The following is a 22,974-nucleotide window of genomic DNA, read 5'->3' as shown; positions in this document are numbered from 1 at the left end:
TTTCCATTTCCCTGATCATTAGTGATGTTAAGCATTTTTCCATATGTTTGTTGGCCATTTGTATATCTTCTTTTGAGAATTATCTATTCATGTCCTTAGCCTGGTTTTTGATGGGATTGTTTAGACAAACTACATTTAAATTGGACAGTTGGATAGGCCATTTTAAAATTTAAGCTTTGGTGGGCTTTCATCAAGCATTCCTTTTTTTTTTTTCTTTGGAGACGGAGTCTTGCTCTTTGCCCAGGCTGGAGTGTGCAGAGGCGCGATCTCGGCTGACTGCAACCTCTGCCTCCCGAGTTCAATCAATTCTCCTGCCTCAGCCTCCTGAGTAGCTGGGACTACAGGCGCACACCACCATGCCTGGCTAATTTTTTGTATTTTAGTAGATACGGGGTTTCACCATGTTGCCCAGGCTGGTCTTGAACTCCTGAGCTCAGGCAATCCACCTGCCTCGTCCTCCCAAAGTGCTAGGATTACAGGCGTGAGCCACCACCCCCAGCCAAGCATTCCTTTTTAGACAAATTACTTGCCTGATGAACAAACAAACTAAGATTTCTCCGTTGTTTAGAAAAATAAGTCTCTGCTAAAATGTGCATTTTCTAGGAGCATGGCAGTGTGGCAACACGGAGTCATATTGGACATCATGGAACAGCTGCTCTCATCTCTCACCTCCTCCTCGGAGAACTACCGGATAACCGGCACAGCTTTCTTCTCTGAGGCAAGGGAGAGCAGCCCTCAGAGCACACTCACTGGGTCCCCATAGGGTATTTCTCTTATGGTCTGGAGCCCAGTGTGCACTGGAACCAGGGAAGAGAGACTTCAAAGTGGGGGGCTTTAATAGAGGAGAGACCAGCTACTGCCAGATATATGGTACCTAAGCAGGGGGTGAAAGAGGAAAAATAAACCACCTCACCTACCTCCTGCCCTCTAGTTTGCAGAAGGCAGAGAAAGGGGGATAATAAATCTGTGAGGGATGAAACAAAGCATTGTAGCACTGACGCTTCAAATTCCGGCCTAAAAACTATTCCAGCCAATCCAGAGAAGGAAAACTATCAGTCATTCCTGTTTTCCCTGCCCCATTTTCCATTGAGACTAGACATCTCTTATGCAGGTAACCGGGTTCACATCACCATGTGAGCTTGACCTGTGCGCTGCTCACATCTAGAGCTCAGCTTCAGCAAGGCTTGCTGGTTCACCAGAGGGCTTCCTCCTCCGCTCCACAAGCAGTGGGGTCCTCTCTTTAATTGTACTTATGATATCTTTGGCACTCTCCTGAAGGGGGGCCATGCCCTTAACTAAAGGGGAGGAGTGTGTTGATTTCAGCTCATGAAGGAGCCAATCCTTTGGAAGCATGGGAATCTGCGAGATGTGCTGATCTTGATGGATCAAAGTGCCTGGGACTCCAACGCCACTCTGAGGCAGATGGCCATCCGAGGGCTTGGCAACACAGCATCTGGGGCTCCTCACAAGGTAAAAGGCATTCTAAGGGGAAATGGTTCACTTAAGTAGAGTTTTGAAATAATTATTTACTAACCCACACCCAGTAGTTGCATAAAAATTAATTGGAAATCCAGATACATTGCTGAAGTGGTAGTTCTTGGGTTGAAGTACATGTGACCCTTACAAAATTTCAGTCCTCTTGTCTGAGGACTCCTACCCTATTCCAGATATGCATAGAACAATTTTCAAGATTAAGAGGTCTTATTTTAAAATAGGTGAAGAAACATAAGCAGTTAATGCTAGAATCTATCATCAAAGGCCTGTATCACCTGGCTCGCACTGAAGTCGTCTGTGAAAGCTTGAAGGCTCTAAAAAAAATCCTGGAGCTGCTGACAGACCGAGATGTGAGCTTCTACTTCAAGGAAATAGTGCTGCAAACAAGGACCTTCTTTGAAGATGTAAGTGAGCCTGTTTAGGAACTTCCCTTCCCAGAAGTGAGTGAACAGAAAAAGATTTAGGTAGTGCTCACAGAAGACATTGTCAGTGTCCCACCCATATTCCTTGGCCTGCCCCAGACAGGTCACCTGCAGACGATCTCCACACAAGCTGTTGACTTCCTGTGTCTCTCTGCCTGAGGGTGCTCTATGGCCTGGCAGTCATGATTGGTCTAAGCTGGGTGAGCCAGAATTGTTGGGGGAAGAAATGCCCTGGGAAGGACCCTCAAACAATAAGAAACAAGAGTTTGTAGATAAATGTCCCGGCTTCCTCACCCCTCAGAAAGGGTTGATTGGCTGTTACGGAGACCTTAGGACCCATAGAGTTTAGACTATTTACTGTCTGGCCTTTTAGAGAAAACATTTGCCAGCTTTTGATGTACTCCATAATCCCAATTTCAAAAAAGATCAGTCAGCAGTCCTAGGCAGAGAAGGGTCATTTTCCTCTATGCCTTCCAGGAAGCACATTTTAATATTTATTTTTTGGTTATTCATTGCCATCAATGTAAAAATGTATTTTTAACCTAAACCTATTATTTTGTAATCTAAACGTGCTTCCTCATGTGCTATTGTCAGAGGAGATGGAAAACTGCTAGTTGCCTTCTCTATTGCATTCTTCATAAACATTAAGGCTTTATTCGATTACCTATTTATCTTACAGTCTGCAGACTTGAGAAGTCTTCATTTCCTTCGTTATTCATCATAAACCTAATTTTTCTGCTCATTAAATATTTTGCAAGCCTGTGACTGAGTTGGACCTCTAAATGAGGCTCAAGAAGTATTGAATAGAATCTGAGGATATATTACCTCTCAAATCCAACCTTTTCCTATTTCTTTGCTCCATTCTTTTTTAATTTTGCCCTTTCTTCCTGATTTTGGCATGCTAACTATATGAACCTCTAGATTTTAGTCTGTAATATATGCCCACAGCATTCTTCAGTTTTGTATTTTTGCAGTTTTTCTTGTCTATGTGCTAGCCTAGACCTGGCCTTTGAAAACATCTTTCTGCTTGTTTCCAACTATTTCCTCCAATTAACCAACATCACTTTTAGGCCAGGCATGGCGGCTCACGCCTGTAATCCCAGCACTTTGGGAGGCTAAGGCAGGTGGATCACCTGAGGTCAGAAGTTTGTAGACCAGCCTGGCCAACATGGTGAAACCCCATCTCTAGTAAAAATACAAAAATTAGCTGGGTGTGGTGGTGCGCGCCTGTAGTCTCAGCTACTTGGGAGACTGAGACAGGAGAATTTCTTGAACACGGGAGGCAGAGGTTGCAGTGAGCCGAGATCATGCCACTGCACTCCAGCCTGGGCAACAAGAGTGAAACTACGTCTCAGAAAAAAAAAAAAAAAAAAAAAGCAACTTTTAATTTTCTTGTCCTCAAAAATGCTTACTGGGGTAAAAATAACAAAGATATTCTTTTTCTTCATTGTACAGGGCTGAAGTCACCCCTTCAGAACCCCAGCTGTTAAGCTTCCTGGATTGTTGTTGATCTGATAATAATTCTCTTAGATCTGAGCCTCCAGTAAATCACAAGTCCACTTGACAATTTTGTGGTCTAGATAATGTTTCCCAGTGTCATCAGAGAAGGATAAAATGTGCTAAAGTCTTGCTGGTTGTTAGCTCAGACCTTGCTCATCTCTAATAGTTGTCAACTCCATCTCGTTTGCATAAAAGTAAAGTTGGACAAAACTTTGGCTCTTATTTGTTCTCCAGTAATGCCATCTTTACATAAGTATATTTAACTCTATGATCTATTGCCCCGATATTTTTATGTAGATTAAGCATAGCTTTCTATAATCTCCAAGTTTTCTTTCTTTGTTTCTTTCAATATTTAAATACTTTCTTAGACTTTTCAAAACATGGTGACACTTGAATGAAATGGTAGAACAGAAAATGTGGCTGCTGCCCCATGCTCCGTTCCCTTCTTGCTACTATTCCGCACACTGTCACCCTGAGCAACCGCTTTACCCTCTGTGACTCCATATTCTCAAGTGAACATGAGGACATTGGACTAGACGTTCTGTAATATTTCTCCCAGAATCCAAAATCCTTTTGCCACTTTTTCTTTCTGATTTTTCATCATCTTGATTGGTTGATTGTTCCTGGACCTATCATTAGCTCATTGATTTTGCAAAATTCAACCTTTTTTAACTAAATGTCTCTCTACCTTTTTGGTACCTTGTTTTTGGTTAGCTTTCTCTTTCTAAAGCGGTATCTTTTAAAAAAATATATCCTGACCTTATTCCTAATAAATCTAAAAAATGTGTTTCTACTTTCATTTTCATTATACAAGGTCACATCTGAGCTTTTCTGACCGATTTTCCCAACAAACCATCATTTTTTTAAAAGATCTATATTAACTTTATTGTTTATCTAAATAATACTCTGTTATTCAGGACTGCTTTTTCTTTAATCCCTTTTTGTTCATATGTGTATTTTAAACTAGTTTTCTGGGCCTAAAAATAAAAAGACTTCCATGAAATTCATCTCACTTCATTTCTTCCCCGTCAGAACTCTGAAACATAACTCCAATGAGGTAATAGGAGGCCATCTTCCTCCAGTACCTTTCTCTTGTTTTCCTTTTTTTTTTTTTTTTTTTTTTTAAGACAGCGTCCTGCTCTGTCACCCAGGCTGGAATGCAGTGGCACAATCTCGGCTTACTGCAGCCTCCTCCTCTCAGATTCAAGCAATTCTCGTGCCTCAGCCTCCCAAGTAGCTGTGACTACAGGCACGTGCCACCAGGCCTGGCTAATTTTTATATTTTTAGTAGAGACAGGGTTTCACCATTTTGGCCAGGCTGGTCTCAAACTGTTTACCTCAGGTGATCTGCCTGCCTCAGCCTCCCAAAGTGCTGGGATTACAGGCATGAGCCACCGCACCCGGCCTCTCTTGGTTTCCTAAAATCATTGCCTGCCATCCTGGACAAAAAACAAGAAAGTTCCATAACTTCACATACTCAAGAGTAGAGCTAGGCACTTCTGTGTTTAACCTCTCTAAGAACCAAGGCCCAAATTCCCAAACTGCCTGTAATCCCTTTAGAAAATATTTGGTGTCATGGAGAATAGTACTAGGCCTTGGACAATTTAAGATTAGAGGCCCCATAATTCTAGGCTAGTAACGCAACCAAACTAAGTAAAATACACAACTAGCAGAAACCCTCCCTGGCTTTCTCTATGAGTACCCCCGTGTATCATTCTTGTGGTCATGGTCACACTTCCTCACTAGCTACTCAAAGACAGCAATCAACTCTCTGGCATCGCATAAACCCCAGACCCAGGGTATTTTAAACTCATGTAGTATGGCGAGAAGGCTTCAGGGCAAGAAAGCGAGTTCTTGGAACATTTAGAGGCCGTGACTATGATGGACAAGTGCCTGGGTTCCAGCCTTCTTTTGCTGAAGTGGGAAGGGTGGGATGAGAGCCGAGAGTGTGCTGGCAGGGAATGGCCTCTGAGAGGATATTCACCACGACATTCATTCGTCACCACAGGAGCAGGATGATGTGAGATTGACTGCCATCTTCTTATTTGAGGACCTGGCATCCCTAACAGGAAGAAGGTGGAAGATTTTTTTTGCTGAAGAAGTAAAAAAGAGCCTGATTTCATTCCTTCTGCACCTTTGGGATCCCAACCCCAAGATTGGAGTTGTAAGTGCTCTCCACAGACACCTGCACCTCCTGCTCTCCCCATGGCTGAGAAGTACCAACAAGCCTGGTCTAGCTGCACCAGGAGCCAGATCTAAAGTCACCCCTTAGCGCTGAACCTGAAAACCTCTTCTCCAGTTCTAGGTTCTTCTTACCATCTCTTCCCGAGTTTACTCTTCCATTCTTGAAACTGGGAAGGTGCCAGCAATGACTATAAAGCCATTCACACCACTGACTTTTACTGCTTCTTTCCCAGTACTATTCAGCATTTTTTCCCTTCTGGAAGGAGATCCTAACGTTCTGGACTGTGATGCAGAAAACTCTGTTTTCCAGGCTTGCCGTGATGTCTTGATGGTCTGCATTCCCTTTTTGGGCCTCCAGGAACTCTACGGGGTATTAGACCATCTCCTTGATCAGGATCTACCAAGGGCCAGGGATTTCTATAGGCAATTCTGTGTGAAACTGGTGAGTGTCCAATAGATGCTGCCTCCAAAAAAGGCAGGACAAGGGTCTAGACAAATCCTAGAAGGGCAAACAATGTAGCAAGGAATCTCTGGCCAGAGCCAGAACTGCCTTGGAAGGATGGCAGTGATATCCTGGTTTCACAGGTTATAGTGACATAGAGGTATCCTGCCACAGGACCCTCTGCTCCATTCCCAAGTCCTGACTGGGATATATTCTCCTTGGTTCCTAAAATTCATATCTGTTGATTAATCTCTTAAACTCTGATGCCTTCCTAATTAAATGTAGATCAAAATACCCATAAGACAATTTCAGCCAATTAATTTATGGCTCTGTGAGTGCTCACTGGCCTTTACAAATCCGTTCTGAGGACCTATAGGATGCCGAATGTCACAAAGGTTAACTTTCCAGTTGCCCTCTTTGTAATCCATTTCCAGTTGCCCTCTTTGTAATTCACATCTCTTCTAGGCCAAGAAAAACCAGGAAATTCTGTGGATCCTCCACACACACTCCTTCACCTTCTTCACCAGCAGCTGGGAGGTGATCAGGAGTGCAGCTGTCAAACTCACAGGTGAGTACACATCCCCATTTCCTACCCAGATATGTCTGCTTTTTCCATCTAGTTTTGCTTTGACCAGAAGCTATCCAGTATGAACACTAGTATGACTGGTATAACTTTTTTATTAAAGCCCAGAAAGGGCTTTTATCTTACATCTTGTAACATCCTCCCTCAAAGAAACCTGCTTCCTTTTGCAGTGAAAACTCATAACCTCTCCTGACTCACCTACACTCATTCTCCTCCCATCTGAGCCCTTCGTGCTCCTTCTGGCTCCAAGTCCTTGCTCCTTCTTTTCCCTAGATCTTTGCTCCCAGCTACTGCCCTTACATAAACACTTTTCCTCACCTCATCCCATAAGATAACCTATACTCAACATCCAAAGCTCAATTCAAGCTGTGAGCTTTGGCAACATGATACAAGTGGGAAGAATGTTCATGTGGGAGCCAGCAGCTCCTGGCTCTGCTACGTGATTCTGGAAATTGACTTAACTTTATGTTACCTCTCTGTCTGATGTATAAAATAAAACATAAATAAATCTCTAAAGATCCTTCTATCATGAAATTCTAAGTCTTACTTTGAAGCCTGTTCCAACTAATTCAGCCCACAGACAACAGGCCCACTCCGTTCACCACCTTTAAGGCCAAATTTAAAATCTGAAGATTCCTTCTTGAATCATACATATGATCCCCCCCGCCGACTACATTATGAATTTTTTGAAGACAGAGACCCTATCTTACACACACATTTGAAATCCCAGCAACAACTAGCCTCCTTAGAAGATCATTGTGTGAACTCTGCCAAATACTCTGGATAAATGACTACTTGCAGACATGGCACTTGGGACCCAATAGAAGTCACCCTGACATCATTCTAGGGGGTGCCAAGGAAGTCATATAGTTTGCTCATTCACCAGCCTACCATTTACCTTCTCACCGGGTGCAGAGTCTAACCTGATCTACTTTTCATGGCTTCTTCCTCTGTCATGAAATCAGTAACATTGTCTCTTATTAACTTTAGATGCCGTTGTTCTCAATTTGACCAGCCAATATGTGGAGTTATTAGACAGAGAACAACTGACCACACGTGAGTACCAGCCTAGTTTCTTCCCAGTATATTGTTACATTCTTAGGAAAAGAGAAAATATTGCTGCTCTAAGTTCCACGTCAGCCCAGAACTTGAAAATCTTAGTACCAATTATTGTCTCTGATGCTCTCTAGACACTAGAATTTCTCCAGGGTAGAAAGCAACCTCCAGCTCCAGCCCTTTGCGGGCATCAGAAACACCAATAGACTTTGATTTTCCAATTGCCTAAACCTACTGATCACAAGGTCAGGGCCTTCTCTTCCCTTATTTCAATGTTAAAATCATTTCTTGTAGTTCCACATCCTACCTTTTAGGATAAAATGTGAGCATGAGGACCTGAGCCCCACTTGGGTCTGGCCGTCAGTGCTAAAAAGCTGGGCCTTGGCTTGGTTTGCCCTTCTTGCTGGGCTCTGACTCTCCTCATCCACTTATTTGCTATTCTTGCCATTTCAGGGCTGCAAGCACTTCGTCAAGATCCGTGTGTTAGTGTCCAGAGAGCAGCTGAGGCTGCTTTGCAGACCCTCCTGAGAAGGTGTAAAGAGACAAGCATTCCTCTGTAAGCCATCAAGAAATAAACTGCTGGCTTTTCCTATATCTGACTCCTGTCTTCATCCTATTACCTCACAAACTTGCGGCATTTTGAGGAAAGAGATGCTGCCTAGGATGGGGATATTGAAGTGGTGGTATATTTCTTCCTCTCCAGAATCTCCTTGGTGGCTTCCATTAGCAAAAAGCAAATCCCACAAGTTCACTTCAGGGATAACCTGTGATTTGGATCGTGAGAGCCACATGGCTTTGCCTAGGTTAGCCCTCTGTCTTGAGAAAGTAAGTCCCAGCAGATATCAAAAAGTGGCAGAATTTGACCCACATAATTCTGCTGCCACTAAAAAGAGGTCCACTGTTATTTTCCGCATGTAGCCCTTTCCTCTCAGATCTTTGTCAGCTTTGAATTACTACCCACACTCCTCTTTTGAAAATCAGTCTTATGATAAACTTTAACCTGCCTATTCTCTCCCAAGTTGTAATTTATGTGTCAAGACTATGCCAGGTACTTTTCTACAAAAGACCCTGTCTGGCATTCTATTAAATATCATCATTTCCTTTCTACTTTTATCCCAGAGCAACAGTGCATATGCACACACACAAGCACATGTATGTGTGTGTGTGAGTGCGTTCATTTCTTCATAGTGTCTGGATTATTATTCTTTCTTGTTTTTCACAATGCATAAGTGAAAGGTTACATACTTGAAATTACATGCTTAAAAAGAAGTTTCTTTTTTTTTTTTTTTTTTTTTGAGACAGAGTCTCTCTCTGTCACCCAGGCTGGAGTGCAATGGTGCAATCTCGGCTTACTGCAACCTCCACCTCCCAGGTTCAAGTGATTCTCCTGCCTCAGCCACCTGAGTAGCTGGGATTACAGGTGCCCACCACCACGCCTAGCTAATTTTTGTATCTTTTAGTAGAGACAGAGTTTCACCATGTTGGTCAGGCTGGTCTTGAACTCCTGACCTCAGGTGATCCATCTGCCTTGGCCTCCCAAAGTTCTGAGATTACAGGTATAAGCCACTGCCCCCAGCCCTAAATAGAAGTTTCTAACACAGATACTGGCACTCATTTAAAAGCACCATCATGATCATTTATTAGCACCATTATTAATATATTACTTTAGAATGTCCCTGCAAATTTTTATTACTTATATTCTAATATCTTCATCTCCAAGCTCTTTGGGGAAACATCTTTGTTTCTACAAAACCTAGGGAGAAGTAGAATCTTTTGGGTAAGAGATCATGGACTAGGAGTCCATTTCTTTATTCATTTAACAAATATTTATTGAATGCCTACAGTTTTATAAGGCATTTTTGTTAAAGCCACTGGAACCACAACAGGGAGGGAAAATAGAAAAATTGTGCCTTTAGGGTGCTCATATTGTATAAAATCTGTGTATAAATTCCAAGAAATGCAGCCAGCCTCCCAGATAACCCCAGTGATTCCTGCTTCCTGGTATTCATGCCCCTGGGAATTCCCCTCCTACAATTAATAAAACTGACCTGTGCAACCAATACAATATTTCAGAAATGACGGAATATGACTTGCAAGACAAGGTCATAAGTGATAGTGTATTCTCTTGATTCATTCTTTCTGGAAGAAGCTAGCTGATGTGTCGTAAGGACACTCAAGCAGCCCTGCGGAGAGGTCCAGGTAGCAAAAAACTCCTGCAAACAATGAGCACTGAGCTGCAAGGCATGTAAGTGAATCACCTCCGGAATGGACCCAAGAGCCTGTTAATCTACAGATGACTGGAAACCCCAGCTCACTCACACATTGACTGAAACCTAGGAATGTGAGATAAAATACACCTGCCCAATTAAATTTGAATTTCAGATAAATGTTGAATTTTTTTGGTAAAAATATATCCTAGTTATATATTACACTAAAAAATTATTTCTTGTTTATCATGAATTCAAATTTAGCTGAGCATCTTGTATTTTTATTAGCAAAATCTAGCAATTCAAGCAAAATCTAATGAGAATCTTTAACCAGAATCATTAACCAAGCTATTCCCATATTCCTGAACCATGAAACCGTGTGAGATAATAAAACTTTGGTGTTTTAAGCCACTAGGTTTTGAGGTAATTTGCTAGGCATCAGTAGGTAACTGTTACACAGAGAGTCCATAATCCCACCAAAGTTGTATACGAATTTCTGTATAGAATCGCATAGGGGCATTTTCTGGGTAATGGCTTTCATTAACTTCTTAATGGAGTCAGAAGCTATTACCAAGCACAACATATGTGAAACAGAGCAAAAAAAAAGAAGGCAAAAGACATGGGTTTGGTTGACCTCTTTTGGCAGATTATTTTAAGTCAAATGACGTTGTGAAATAGCGCTATCCAATACAACTTCTGCAATGATGGAAATCATTTTTTCTTTCTTTAGTGACCAACCTGGTAGTCACTAGCCGTGTGTATCAACTAAGCATTTGAAATGTAGGTAGTTGAGGAATTCAATATTTAATTTTATCTAATTTTACTTATTTTATTATCAATTTTTAAAAATCAAACCTAATATTTAATTAATTTTAATTAACAGAAATTTAAATAGTCATGTATAGCTAGTAATTATGGTATTTCACAGGACAGTTTCAGAATGTAGGGAAAAAAGTATTAATAGAATTTGGGTTGAGCCACCCCAGAACTGTAGGACATCCTCGACAGGAGTGTAAATTCACTCACATAGGAATTTGTTGGGTATTTATATATCTCCACCACAGCCCCCTTCCTGGCATGCAGCATAGGGCCTTTCTCATAGATTGATTGATCGAAAGTAGGTAGAATGGCCACACAAAACACACATTGCCTCTAAAACCTTCAACTGTCTAAACCCTCATCTTAGATTCACCTTGTTCTAAGACTCTCTTTCTCACAAGTCCTGGTTCCACCACTTACTAGCCATTTGACTTTGAAAAACCACTTAACCTCTCTGTACTTCAATTTCCACAACTGTAAAATCAGGATAATAATTTGATTATTATTATCTGACTAAATATGTTAGTCCATTCAGGATGCTGAGACAAAATATCTTAGTAATCTGCAAGCCACAGAATTTATGCTTACAGTTCTGGGACTGAGAAGTCCAAGATCAAGGTGCCAGTAGATTTGGTGTTGGTGAGGGCTCGTTCTTCATATGTTCCTTCTTTCTGTGTTCCTTCTCGCTCTGTCCTCACATGGTGGAAGAGGCAGACAAACTTCCTCAAGCCTCTATTATAAGGGCACTAATACCATTCATGAGGGTGGAACCTAATCAACTTCCAAAGGCTCCACCTCTTAATACCATCACCTTGGGCACTAGGTTTCAGCAAATGAATTAGGGAGAAACACAAACATTCATACTATAGCACAAGTAAAGCATTTAGAAGCCCAGCACAGAATCATTGTTTAATCAATATTTATATTGTTAACTATGCAATATAAATATTATGATATTAGCAAATTTATCATTATAATCACAAATATTAGCATAAACTCAATGGTTGGTATATAAACCCAGCTGATGATCTCAGCCCCATGTGGCCATATTCCTGGCCCTGTGAATATTGCTGCCCTTCATAGGAGACTGAAGATGAGGTGGCCCCTCTAATTCAGGAGATCTCAGCTCAGCATCTAGTGCTCCTGCTCTGCCTGCTTCATAGTTGTTTCTCTTGCCAGACCCCATCAAAGTCTTCTTACTTGCTCTCCTAACATACAGTACACCACAGTCAGGCTTTGTAACAGGAGACACATTTAGATCTCTTTTTCATCCCCAACAAATATTCCTACCATTCCCCGTTAGAGAGTTGTCACTAGTCCTCCTTGATACTTCTCTTCCCAGTCAGTCCCCCAGTGCCCTCTGTGGTTCATTTCTATAGTTCAAACACAGGCAGGTTACTCGAGTGAGAAAGTCCCTGATATGGTTTGGCTGTGTCCTCCCACAAATATCATCTTGAATTATAGTTCCCATAATCCCCACATGTCATGGGAGGGACCCAGTAGAAAGTAATTGAATGATGGGGCAGTTACCCTTATGCTGTTCTTGTGACAGTGAGTGAGTTCTCACAAGATCTTATGGTTTTATAAAGGGCTTTTCTCCCTTTGCTCAGCACTTCTCTCTCCTGCTGCCTTGTGAAGAAGGACGTGTTTGCTTCCCCTCCCGTGATGATTGTAAGTTTCCCGAGGCCTTTTCAGCCATGCAGAACTGTGAGTCAATTAAACCTTTTTCCTTTATAAATTACCTGGTCTTGGGTATTTCTTCACAGCAGCATGTGAAGGGACTAATACAGTAAATTTGTACTGCAGAAAGTGGGTTGCTGTTGTAAAGATACCTAAAAATGGGAAAACGACTTTGGAACTGGGTAAAAGGCAGAGATTAGAACAGTTTAGAGGGCTCAGAAGAAGACAGGAAAATGTGGGAAAGTTTGGAACTTCCTAGAGACTTGTTAAATGGCTTTGACTAAAATGCTGACAAGTGATATGGGTAATGAAGTCCAGGCTGAGGTGGTCTTAGATGGAGATGAGGAACTTGTTGAGAACTGGAGGAAAGGTGACTCTTGCTATGCAAATACTGGCAGCATTTTGCCCCTGACCTAGAGATCTGTGAAACTTTGAACTTGAGAGAGATTATTTACGGTATCTGGAGGAAGAAATTTCTAAGTGGCAAAGCATTCAATAAAAAGCAGAACATAAAGTTTGGGAAATTTGCAGCCTGATGATGCGATAGAAAAGAAAATCCTATTTTCTGGGAAGAAATTCAAGCTGGCTGCAGAGATTTGCATAAGTAACAAGGAGCTGAATTTTAACCACCAAGACAATGGGGAATATGTCTCCAGGACATATCAGAGATCTTCATGGCAGACCCTTCCATCACAGGCCTGGAGGCATAGGAGGGAAAAATGGTTTCATGGGCAGGGCCAGGGCCACCCCACTCTGTGCAGCCTCGAGACAGGGTTCCCTGCATCCTAGCTGCTTCAGCTCCAACCATGGCTAAAAGGGACCAATGTATAGCTCAGGTCGTTGCTTCAGAGGGTGCAAGCCCCAAGCCTTGGTGGCTTACATGTGGTGTTGGGCTTGCAGGTCCACAGATGTCAAGAATTAAGGTTTGGGAACCTCTGCCTAGATTTCAGAGGATGTATGGAAATACCTGGATGTCCAGGCAGAAGTTTGTTTCGGGGGCAAAGCTCTCATGAAGAATCTGTGCTAGGGCAGTGCAGAAGGGAAATGCGAGGTCAGAGCCCCCACACAGAGTCCCCACTGGGGTACTGCCTAGTGGAGCTGTGAAAAGAGGGACACTGTCCTCCAAACCCCAGAATGGTAGATCCACTAACATCTTGCACCATGCACCTGGAAAAGCTGCAGACACTCAATGTCAGCCCACAAAAGCAGCCAGGAAGGGGGGCTGTACCCCACAAAGCCACAGGGGCAGAGCTGCCTAAGGCCATGGGAGCCCACCTCTTGCATCAGCATGCCCTGAATGTGAGACACGGAGTCAAAGAAGATCATTTTGAAACCTTAAGGTTTAATGACTGCCCTATTGGATTTCAGATTTGCATGGGGCCTGTAGCCTCTTTGTTTTGGCCAATTTCTCTCATTTGGAATGGGTGTATTTACCCAATGCCTGTACCTCCATTGTATCTACAAAGTAACTAAATTGCTTTTGATTTTACAGGCTCATAGGCAGAAGGGACTTGCCTTGTCTCAGATGAGACTTTGGACTTGGACTTTTGAGCTAATGCTGGAATTAGTTAAGATTTGATAGGACTGTTGGAAAGGTATGATTGTGTTTTATGTGAGGACATGAGATTTGGGACAGGTCAGGGGTAGAATAATATGGCTTGGCTGTGTCCTCACCCAAATCTCATCTTGAATTGTAGTTCCCATAATCCTCATGTCATGGGAGGGACCTGATGGGAGCTAAATGAATGATGGGGGCAATGACCCTCATGCTGTTCTCATGATAGCGAGTGAGTTCTTATGGAGGTAATGACCCTCATACTGTTCTCATGATAGTGAGTGAATTCTTATGAGATGTGATGGTTTTATGAGGGGCTTTTCCCCCTTTTCTCAGCACTTCTTTCTCCTGCTGCCATGTGAAGAAGGATGTGTTTTCTTCCCCTTCCACCAGGATTGTAAGTTTTCTGAATCCTTCCCAGCCATGCAGAATTGTGAGCCAATTAAACCTCTTTCCTTTATAAATTACCCAGTCTTGGGTATTTCTTCATAGCAGTGTGAGAAGGGACTAATACAGTCTACTTGAGGGTCTCAGGGAAATAGAGTTGCAGAGGAAAAGCATGTTCAAGTATTCTTGAAGAAATTATAGATTTCTTTTAGTCTCACTCCTGTTGTTTTTCTATTAGTTGCACATATAATCATTTTTCAATTTATGTTTACTTTAGGATGGAGATTTTGTAATGTTCATGGACTGCCTAATGGCTGAGCACTGCTTTGAAGAACTCTGAATCATGTTATTTTGCTACTCAGAACTCTGCCCTTTAACCCAACAGTGGAAGCCAGTGTTCTGCTGGTAAATCAGGCCTGTTTAGTTTGGCTGACCCTGCCATGAAGGCAGTTTTACCAGAAAAAAAGAACAAAGATCACAGACAGGAAGAAATAAATAGGCTTCCAGGGAAAGAAGCCAGAGAAATTGCTCAACTGGAGTTGTCCCAGTTACTGCCACTGTTTCAAAGGATAAAGTACAGAAAGAGACACTTCTGAAGCACTCACCAGGCTCTAAAATTAGAGCAAAGTTTTCTAATGGTGTTTTACTCTTACTTGAGCTAGTCTCCAACCCCACCATCATCCTTCAGATTTCCTGAGTGTAGAAGTAGAGAATGCATAGTCAACTAGAAGGGCTAGTAACCTGTGAGCTAATCAGGAGCCCTGGCAGAGAAAAACTTTCTGATAAACAGTTTTATGTAGCTGCAGCCTGGGAATTATCATTTCTTCAGATTTCTCTTTCTTATGCATTGCTGGTATCCCTTAAACCATGACAAGCAGAAAATGTGACAGAGTCGAGGAACATGAGGGAGGGACAGTGGAATTCATTACAAAAATATATGTGTGTGTATGTGTGTGTGTATGTACATGTGTGTGTCTGTGTGTGTATAAAATCAACAAGTCATGACCTGAAAAAAGGACATTTGCTTTCTACTTCTACTTTGTCAGACTTTCTTTACCCAACAAAAACATCCTTACTTATTTGTATTCCCTCTGGACAAACTGTCCTGGATTTTATTTATTGAGTTATGTGGTTATCCTAAAGGCAAGATAAATTTGGGGAATATAACTTTCCAAATATATGTGACTCATAGCTTCTTTTTCAATTTGGGAGCCACTGAAAAACACAAGATAAGAAATCCCTTCTCTTACATTACCTATCACTACTTCCAAATATTCTGGGTCTGAGGATGAAAATAGTCAATACCCTAGAATGTTAATTGCACAGTGGTCAAAAGAGGCTCTATCTTGGAGATGGAGAGCCTGGGAAACTGCTTATTAGCCTGCAGTACAGGTTAACTAGGACTTTTTCAGTTTTTCAAAGAGAATAGGGGTGTTTGAATCTACCTTTACTCTGCTTCCAGTGGAATCATAAGAAAACCATTCATTATCCAATCCTCAGAGGCTGTGCTCAGGGTTGAGACAGTGGGAATGTGCCTGCCCTGTGGATGGGGCAGATAGGCCTGTGGGCAGGGCTTGATGGTGGCAGTTTCCTGAACTGTTACATTCAACAGAGGACAGAATGAAGCCCTTTCAACAATAGCAGAAAAGTTTTATCTCTTAAATAGCAAAGGGACCAAACGTTGAACGACAAATCGAGTTAATCTTTATTCGGAAGACAGTGGGCAACCAAAAGGGGTTCTTGATCAATATAGTAAAATGATAAAATCAGCACTGTAGGACATGATTAACAGAGTAGATAAACTGGTAAATCAGACACTGGTTGATAGGTTTTTAGACTAAGGAAATATATAAAGAAATGACAGAGGTGGCCAGGCACAGTGGCTCAAGCCTGTAATCCCAGCACTTTGGGAGACCGAGGCAGGCAGATCACCTGAGGTCGTGAGTTTGAGACCAGCCTGGCCAACATGGAGAAACCCTATGTCTACTAAAAATACAAAATTAGCCAGGCATGGTGGCACATGCCTGTAATCCCAGCACTTTGGGAGACCGAGGCAGGCAGATCACCTGAGGTCAGGAGTTTGAGACCAGCCTGGCCAACATGGAGAAACCCCATGTCTACTAAAAATACAAAATTAGCCAGGCATGGTGGCACATGCCTGTAATCCCAGCTACTCAGGAGGCTGAGGCAGGAGAATCACTTGAACCAGGGAGGCGCAGGTTGCAGTGAGCCAAGATTGCACCATTGCACTCCAGCCTGGGCAACAAGAGCAAAATTCCATCTAAAAAAAAAAAAAAGGAAAAATAAAAAAGAAATGACAGAGATAATTTTGCTTGGAAGATTTAAAGGGGTAAATCAAAGAAAACTGAGAATTTAAGCTAAATGACTAGGATAATAAAATGAAGCTGCTTCTTTCCCAAGATAGGTGCTTGTTCCCAAAACTGCACAGCAAGGAAATAAGAAAATACCCTCAGAGGGCAGGGGCGGTGGCTCACACCTATAATCCTAGCCTTTTGGGAGGCCAAGACGGGAGGACTGCTAGAGCCCAGGAGTTCAAGGCCAACCTAGACAACATAATGAGACCCCATCTCCACCAAAAATTTAAAAAGTTAGCTGGCCATGGTGGCACGTACACGTAGTCCCAGCTACTCAGGAGGCTGAGGTGGGAAAATCACTGGAGCCCAGGAGGTCGAGGATGCAGTGAGCCATGATGACACCACTGCACTCCAACCTGGGTGACAGAGCAAAACTCTGTCTCAAAAATAAACAAATAAAAAAAATACCCTCAGTGATGTTGCATTCCACTTTTGTGAAGCAGACCACCATGCAGTTCATGTTTGGACTTGAATGAGAGGCTTATTTTAAATGCTATTATATTTAAGAAATTTCTGCTTTTGACCATTATGGAGTGACAGGAATCAGATTTCCTCTTCCACCTTAATCAACTAGAAAAAAATGAAAGTCAATGGTTTTTAAACATTTGACAAGAGTCATTGAAGGGTTATGATCCCCAAGAGAAGGTAAACAAATGAGGTGAGACTTAGACTTGCCACGGCTTACTTCCAGGTGGCGATTTCCAGGCCACTGCACAGGTAGGTGGATTTCAAACAGTGTCCATTGGCTTCACTGAATTGAAGAACTAAAACCTCAGTTTGGGGAGTCAAGGCATTAGAATCTACAGAGTAAATTGCCTGAGACAAAGGAGCTGCACAAGGAGGAATGAGAGCTCTGGAGCTTAGCAGAGTGGGACCCTTGCTGATCTATGCTGAGTGCTTACTGGAAGCTGAGCTGTGTACAAGTGAGGGAGAGAAGCACCAGAAACCAGCAAGTCTAACAATTCCTAAAATTCACACAAGGAGGGATCATTTTGTACCAACCAGAATGGAAGGACGTAATATAAACTCTAGACTAATGGTAGCTTTTGGTTGCACTAAAAGATCTAACCTATTCTAAATAAGTTAGCTGTGCATTAGGATCAAATCTAGCATGAAACAATGTAAAATTTGTCAAAAAATTATAAGTCATTCAAAAAAGAAATAATATTAACCAGAAGAAACTTTTTAAAAATAATTGAAAGGGACCCATAAATGCCAAAATTGATTGAATTAATATATTAAAACTTTTAATGCTATTAAAAATATGCTCCATCTTTTACACTGTTGGTGGGACTGTAAACTAGTTCAACCATTGCGGAAGTCAGTGTGGCAATTCCTCAGGGATCTAGAACTAGAAATACCATTTGACCCAGCCATCCCATTACTGGGTATATACCCAAAGGATTATAAATCATGCTGCTATAAAGACACATGCACACGTATGTTTATTGTGGCATTATTCACAATAGCAAAGACTTGGAACCAACCCAAATGTCCAACAACGATAGACTGGATTAAGAAAATGTGGCACATATACACCATGGAATACTATGCAGCCATAAAAAAATGATGAGTTCATGTCCTTTGTAGGGACATGGATGAAACTGGAAACCATCATTCTCAGCAAACTATCGCGAGGATAAAAAACCAAACACCGCATGTTCTCACTCATAGGTGGGAATTGAACATTGAGAACACATGGACACAGGAAGGGGAACATCACACTCTGGGGACGGTTGTGGGGTGGGGGTAGGGGGAGGGATAGCATTAGGAGATATACCTAATGTTAAATGACGAGTTAATGGGTGCAGCACACCAACATGGCACATGTATACATATGTCACAAACCTGCACATTGTGCACATGTACCCTAAAACTTAAAGTATAATAATAAATAAAATAAAAATAAATAAAAATAAAAAAAGATTACTAAAAAAAATGTGCTCCATATGCTCAAGACGATGAGGACAAAAATAGAAGACATTTAAAAATTAATAAATTATATAAATATATATTTTATATATATATCCTTTAGGATACATATGATATCACGTATCTATATCTATCTGACTGGTTCTGTTTCTCTGAAGAACCCTAATAAAGATTTATGTACTGAGAGTGGTTCTAGAGAAACAGAATTTCAAGGACAAGTTTTCTGGTTTGGATCTGAGTTTAAAGATGCTAATGACTCTATTTCCAGTAGTAAAGAGAGCACTTATACACCATGGCATGAACTGGTAATAGAGATACACGAAATATCTGCATTGGATATTTCTGATCAACCACTTATAAGAAGCAAGGAACTAGGCAACTAGCAGCATTTACTGGCACATGTTAAGCACTACTGAAGTTTTAGCTTTACATGTTAACATTGCTCTTTTCTGGTATTCAAGTCTTTGCGTTACACATCTGAAGATTGAGGACTAGTGTTCTGTCTCAGAAGAGATGGTAATTCCAGCCTACGTTGCTGAGCACCTGTATTAGGTCTTTGAGGCACTGCCATTTCAATATGAGAGAAAACTGTCTCCCCAGCATCTGCAGACACAGTATATCTGATTTATAAATTTAGTTTGATCTCTTTGCATTACTTGCCAGGATTACCAAAGGCCAAGCTTTTGAAGCAAAATTCTTCAGAAACCCACTGAATGAAGCAACAGTTTCACCCAAAAAATCACACCAGTTCACAGTCTCTACTACAGACTGAATATTTGTGTCCCCCCACCCATTCGTATGTTAAAGCTTTAATCCCCAGTGCAATGGTATTTAGAGGTAGATTCTTTGGGGGATATTAGGTATAGATGAGGTCATGAGGGTGGGGCCCTTTTGATGATGTTAGTGCCCTGATAAGGAGAGCAAGAGACCAGAGCTACCTCTCTGTGCACCATGTGAGGACACAGAGAAAAGGTGGCCATCTGCAAACTAGGAAGCAGGCCCTTGATAGACACTAAATTTGTCATCTTGGACTTTCCGGCCTCCAGAACTGTGAAAAATAAATGTTGTTTAAGCCACCCAGTCTGTGGTATTCTGTTACAGAGACCTGAACCAACTAAGACAGTCCCCTCCTTTCTCCCATCTAAATGGGAAAGAATGTTTATTGCAGGATCATAATTCCCAGTATACACCCAAAAGAACTGTTGGCTCCAGTCACCTCCACTGTTAGAAGCAGGACCAGCAGTCTCTTCATAAGCCAAAGTCCCAAGATCAACTTTTCCAAAACATAGGCCTATTTGTCAACATTGTTTAGATCTCAGTAATTGCTAAGCTTCCTCCTTAAGCCTTCTGGCTCTTTGTCTACCACAATTTTCAACTTCCCTACCCTCAATCAATGCTCCACAGGGAAGGTTACAGGAAACCTCCATCTACATTCAAAACAAGGAAAGAAGATAATTAGGGGGATCATACTACCCATGGAACAAAAGAAAAGTCTTGCCTATTTAAGTCTATGCTGGCATTTCATAATACTAGCACTCTAGCTATAGCAAGAAACCACCCTTACACGACTCATTAACTATGCTGCTGTCTGGCAAGACACAACTAGCATATAATATCTACAAAGTCTACAAGACAGTAAAGGGGCCAACGCTAGAGTGAAACAGGATGAGCTCTACTCTGGGAGATAAAGAGCTTTTTTAAGACTAGACTTTCTGCTAATTAGCTGTGAGACTGTGGAAAGTGACTGTAAAATGGACATTTTATTGAGCATATACAGCCAGTGTACTGAGCAATGAGGGTAAGTCACTATTTTCACCAAGCTATAGAGGATTTGGGAGCCAGATTTCCTCAAAAGTGCCCTTCTCTGCCACATTTAATGAATCTGTGCCCATGTCCATGCTAAACGGCCAATCATTACGTTATTAAGAGACTCAAGATACTTTGGAAGGCTCATTATCAGCATACCAAAGCTGCTTAATCCTATAGGGTCACAAGGCGGTCCAGTCAGTGGGCTTGAATACAGCTTTATATAATGCCTGACTTCAGGAGTTGCTCTTGGTGCTATCTATGCAAAAAAGAGTTTCTGGACTTAAGAGTTCAGTTGTGGCCCCTTATTAAATATTGTCATAATGCACATGTGGGTTGTATATGGCCTAATGATACACCAATCCTGAGCCTTTCATGTTAATCCATTTTCTCTTAGGGATGCCAGGCAAAACTTTTTCTTTAATAAGAAAATTATATTTTACTGTCCCTGAAAATTCCTTGACCTCTCTGTGTTCCCAGTTGACTTGGGCAGCTGATTATTTTGTAATAGACCCTCAAGCCGACACCGCATGTGCTTCGTTTTTCAGTCAATGTTTCTTTGTCTTGGACATCATTGATCTGCCATATACCTAAGTCCCCTTCCCCGGAATTCGGTGCAAGTCTCCTGTCCTAGAGATGCATGGAAATAACAGTGATAACACAGCAGTTCCTATGTTTGTCTTTTCACAGGAAATTGTCCTCAGCCTATGAATCGAAAAGAACATTTTCACATTTTCTTCTTTTGCCCACCTTCTCACCTCCAGCCCACCCCTTCTCAAACAACGGCAGTCTTTCCATCTGGTCTTGTTAACCCTTGGCTGAGGAAGCAAATTTTCCTATGTGATTGATATCTTGAATGTAAATCTAGAGCTTTGCCTTCACAGCCTGACAGGAATAAATAAAAAGACAAATTGTAGGTGCTTTGGTTGTCACAGCAGGGGCTCCTATCATGGCATCAGCTTTCTCATCCACAAATGTGTGAATGGCCTGAAAGTCCAAGGTAATTGAAAGGCAGGCATAAACCTGTTTTCTCAGACATTAACGGAAATTGCCTCCTACTGAGGTCGCTTTTCTGGCTTAGTGTTCTGAGAAAGAAACAGGCCATTCTGTTTCTAACACAAGTATTGAGTACGCTTTAACTAGTCCATCAGGGAAGAAAAATCTCAGTGGACTGGTATGGCTACTCAGTTCTGCCAATCCCATACTAAGAATGGCCCAATTTATCTCTCTCTTTCTATCTCTCCTGCCTCCCCTTTTCTTTTCTCTTCTCTTCTTTGTCTATCCGCTCTACTTCAGAGAAGAGAAAGAGAAGTATTGGATACCCCTGAACACCCACTTCATCTTAGCTTGACCAAAAGAAAACGTGATTAATAATTGGACACATAAGTGCAATATCTTAGCTTATCTTCGAGTTTATGATGATGACCACTTCCACTAGCTATTATTCTGTGAAAATAATCCAAATGCCTGTGGTGGGTGAGTATGTGTGTATAAGTGAGTAAGTTTGTGTGTATTATGTGTGAGTATGTGTGTATTATCTCCAAATAATCCAAATGCCTGTGGTGGGTGAGTATGTGTGTATAAGAAATGTGAATAGGAACATAAAGAAAATATAGAGAAATGATAAACCATGGTGCCATGGTTCGCATGTGTTTCCCAAAGTTCATGTGTTGGAAACTTAACCTCCAATGCATGTGTTGGGAGGCAAGGCTTCATAAGAAGTGATTCTAAATAAAACTGACATTTACTCTTAAAAAAAAAAAAAAAGAAGAAGTGATTAGGACATGAGGGCTCTGCTGCTATGAATGGATTGTGTTGTTATACAGGAATGGGTTAGTTATCACAAGGGTGCTTTTGTTATAAAAACGAGTTCAGCCCCTGCTCCCTCTTGCTCTCTCTTGCCCTTCCACGTTTTGCCATAGGATGATGCAGCATGAAGGCCCTGCCAGATGCCAGCACCATGCTCGTGGACTTCTCAGCCTTCAGAACCAGCAGCCAAATAAATTTATGCTCATTATAAATTACCCAGTTGGTGATATTCCGTTATAACAGCATAAAACAGACTGAGACAGGACGGGTTCAAAAAATATTGATTAATACACATACCTTGACCAAAAGAAAACGTGATTAATAATTGGACACATAAGTGGACACATAATAAGCCAGGCACATAAATGGACACATACTAGGCTGTTTCAGGGAATGCTGTATAAACCAGCTGCTCAGCACTTGCAGCTCTTAGCAGTTACAAAACAACTAGATGATTCACAAGACTCATGTGAAGCTGAGATTAGCCATGATCTTCCCAGCAAAGAGGGCAATCCTCAATCAGATTAGCCAGTTACCTGGCTAGTTGCTAGGTAATCCAAAGTTCCGGGGATCACTTGTCAGATTTCCTGCTTCGCACTCCACATCCCTACCATGGCCTACATGAATACCAAGAAACTTCCTTCTCTTTCAAGGTGATTACAAGTCATCCTGCACTGGGAAGGAAGGTTACATTAATAACAGTTTGAATGGGGCTCATTAAAT

General features: G+C 41.6%; 1 protein-coding gene across 2 annotated transcripts in view; it reads left to right on the top strand.

Annotated features, from left to right (window-relative positions):
- The window catches only part of MROH2B (maestro heat like repeat family member 2B), a 74,388-nt gene extending 66,115 nt beyond the window's left edge, over window positions 1-8,273 (top strand). For both annotated transcript variants that reach the window (XM_054488977.1, XM_054488978.1), the window contains exons 35-42: window positions 604-718; window positions 1,324-1,470; window positions 1,716-1,898; window positions 5,425-5,580; window positions 5,911-6,042; window positions 6,508-6,610; window positions 7,616-7,681; window positions 8,135-8,273. In XM_054488977.1, coding sequence (XP_054344952.1) covers window positions 604-718; window positions 1,324-1,470; window positions 1,716-1,898; window positions 5,425-5,580; window positions 5,911-6,042; window positions 6,508-6,610; window positions 7,616-7,681; window positions 8,135-8,241 — 1,009 coding nt within the window. In that variant the 3' untranslated portion in view covers window positions 8,242-8,273. The remainder of the gene's footprint in view (window positions 1-603; window positions 719-1,323; window positions 1,471-1,715; window positions 1,899-5,424; window positions 5,581-5,910; window positions 6,043-6,507; window positions 6,611-7,615; window positions 7,682-8,134) is intronic.
- Window positions 8,274-22,974: the final 14,701 nt, after the last annotated feature.

The sequence above is a fragment of the Pongo pygmaeus genome, chromosome 4 (assembly GCF_028885625.2).
Source record: "Pongo pygmaeus isolate AG05252 chromosome 4, NHGRI_mPonPyg2-v2.0_pri, whole genome shotgun sequence".
In the NCBI taxonomy this organism is placed as follows: domain Eukaryota; kingdom Metazoa; phylum Chordata; class Mammalia; order Primates; family Hominidae; genus Pongo; species Pongo pygmaeus.
This window is presented reverse-complemented; position numbering and strand designations above follow the sequence as displayed.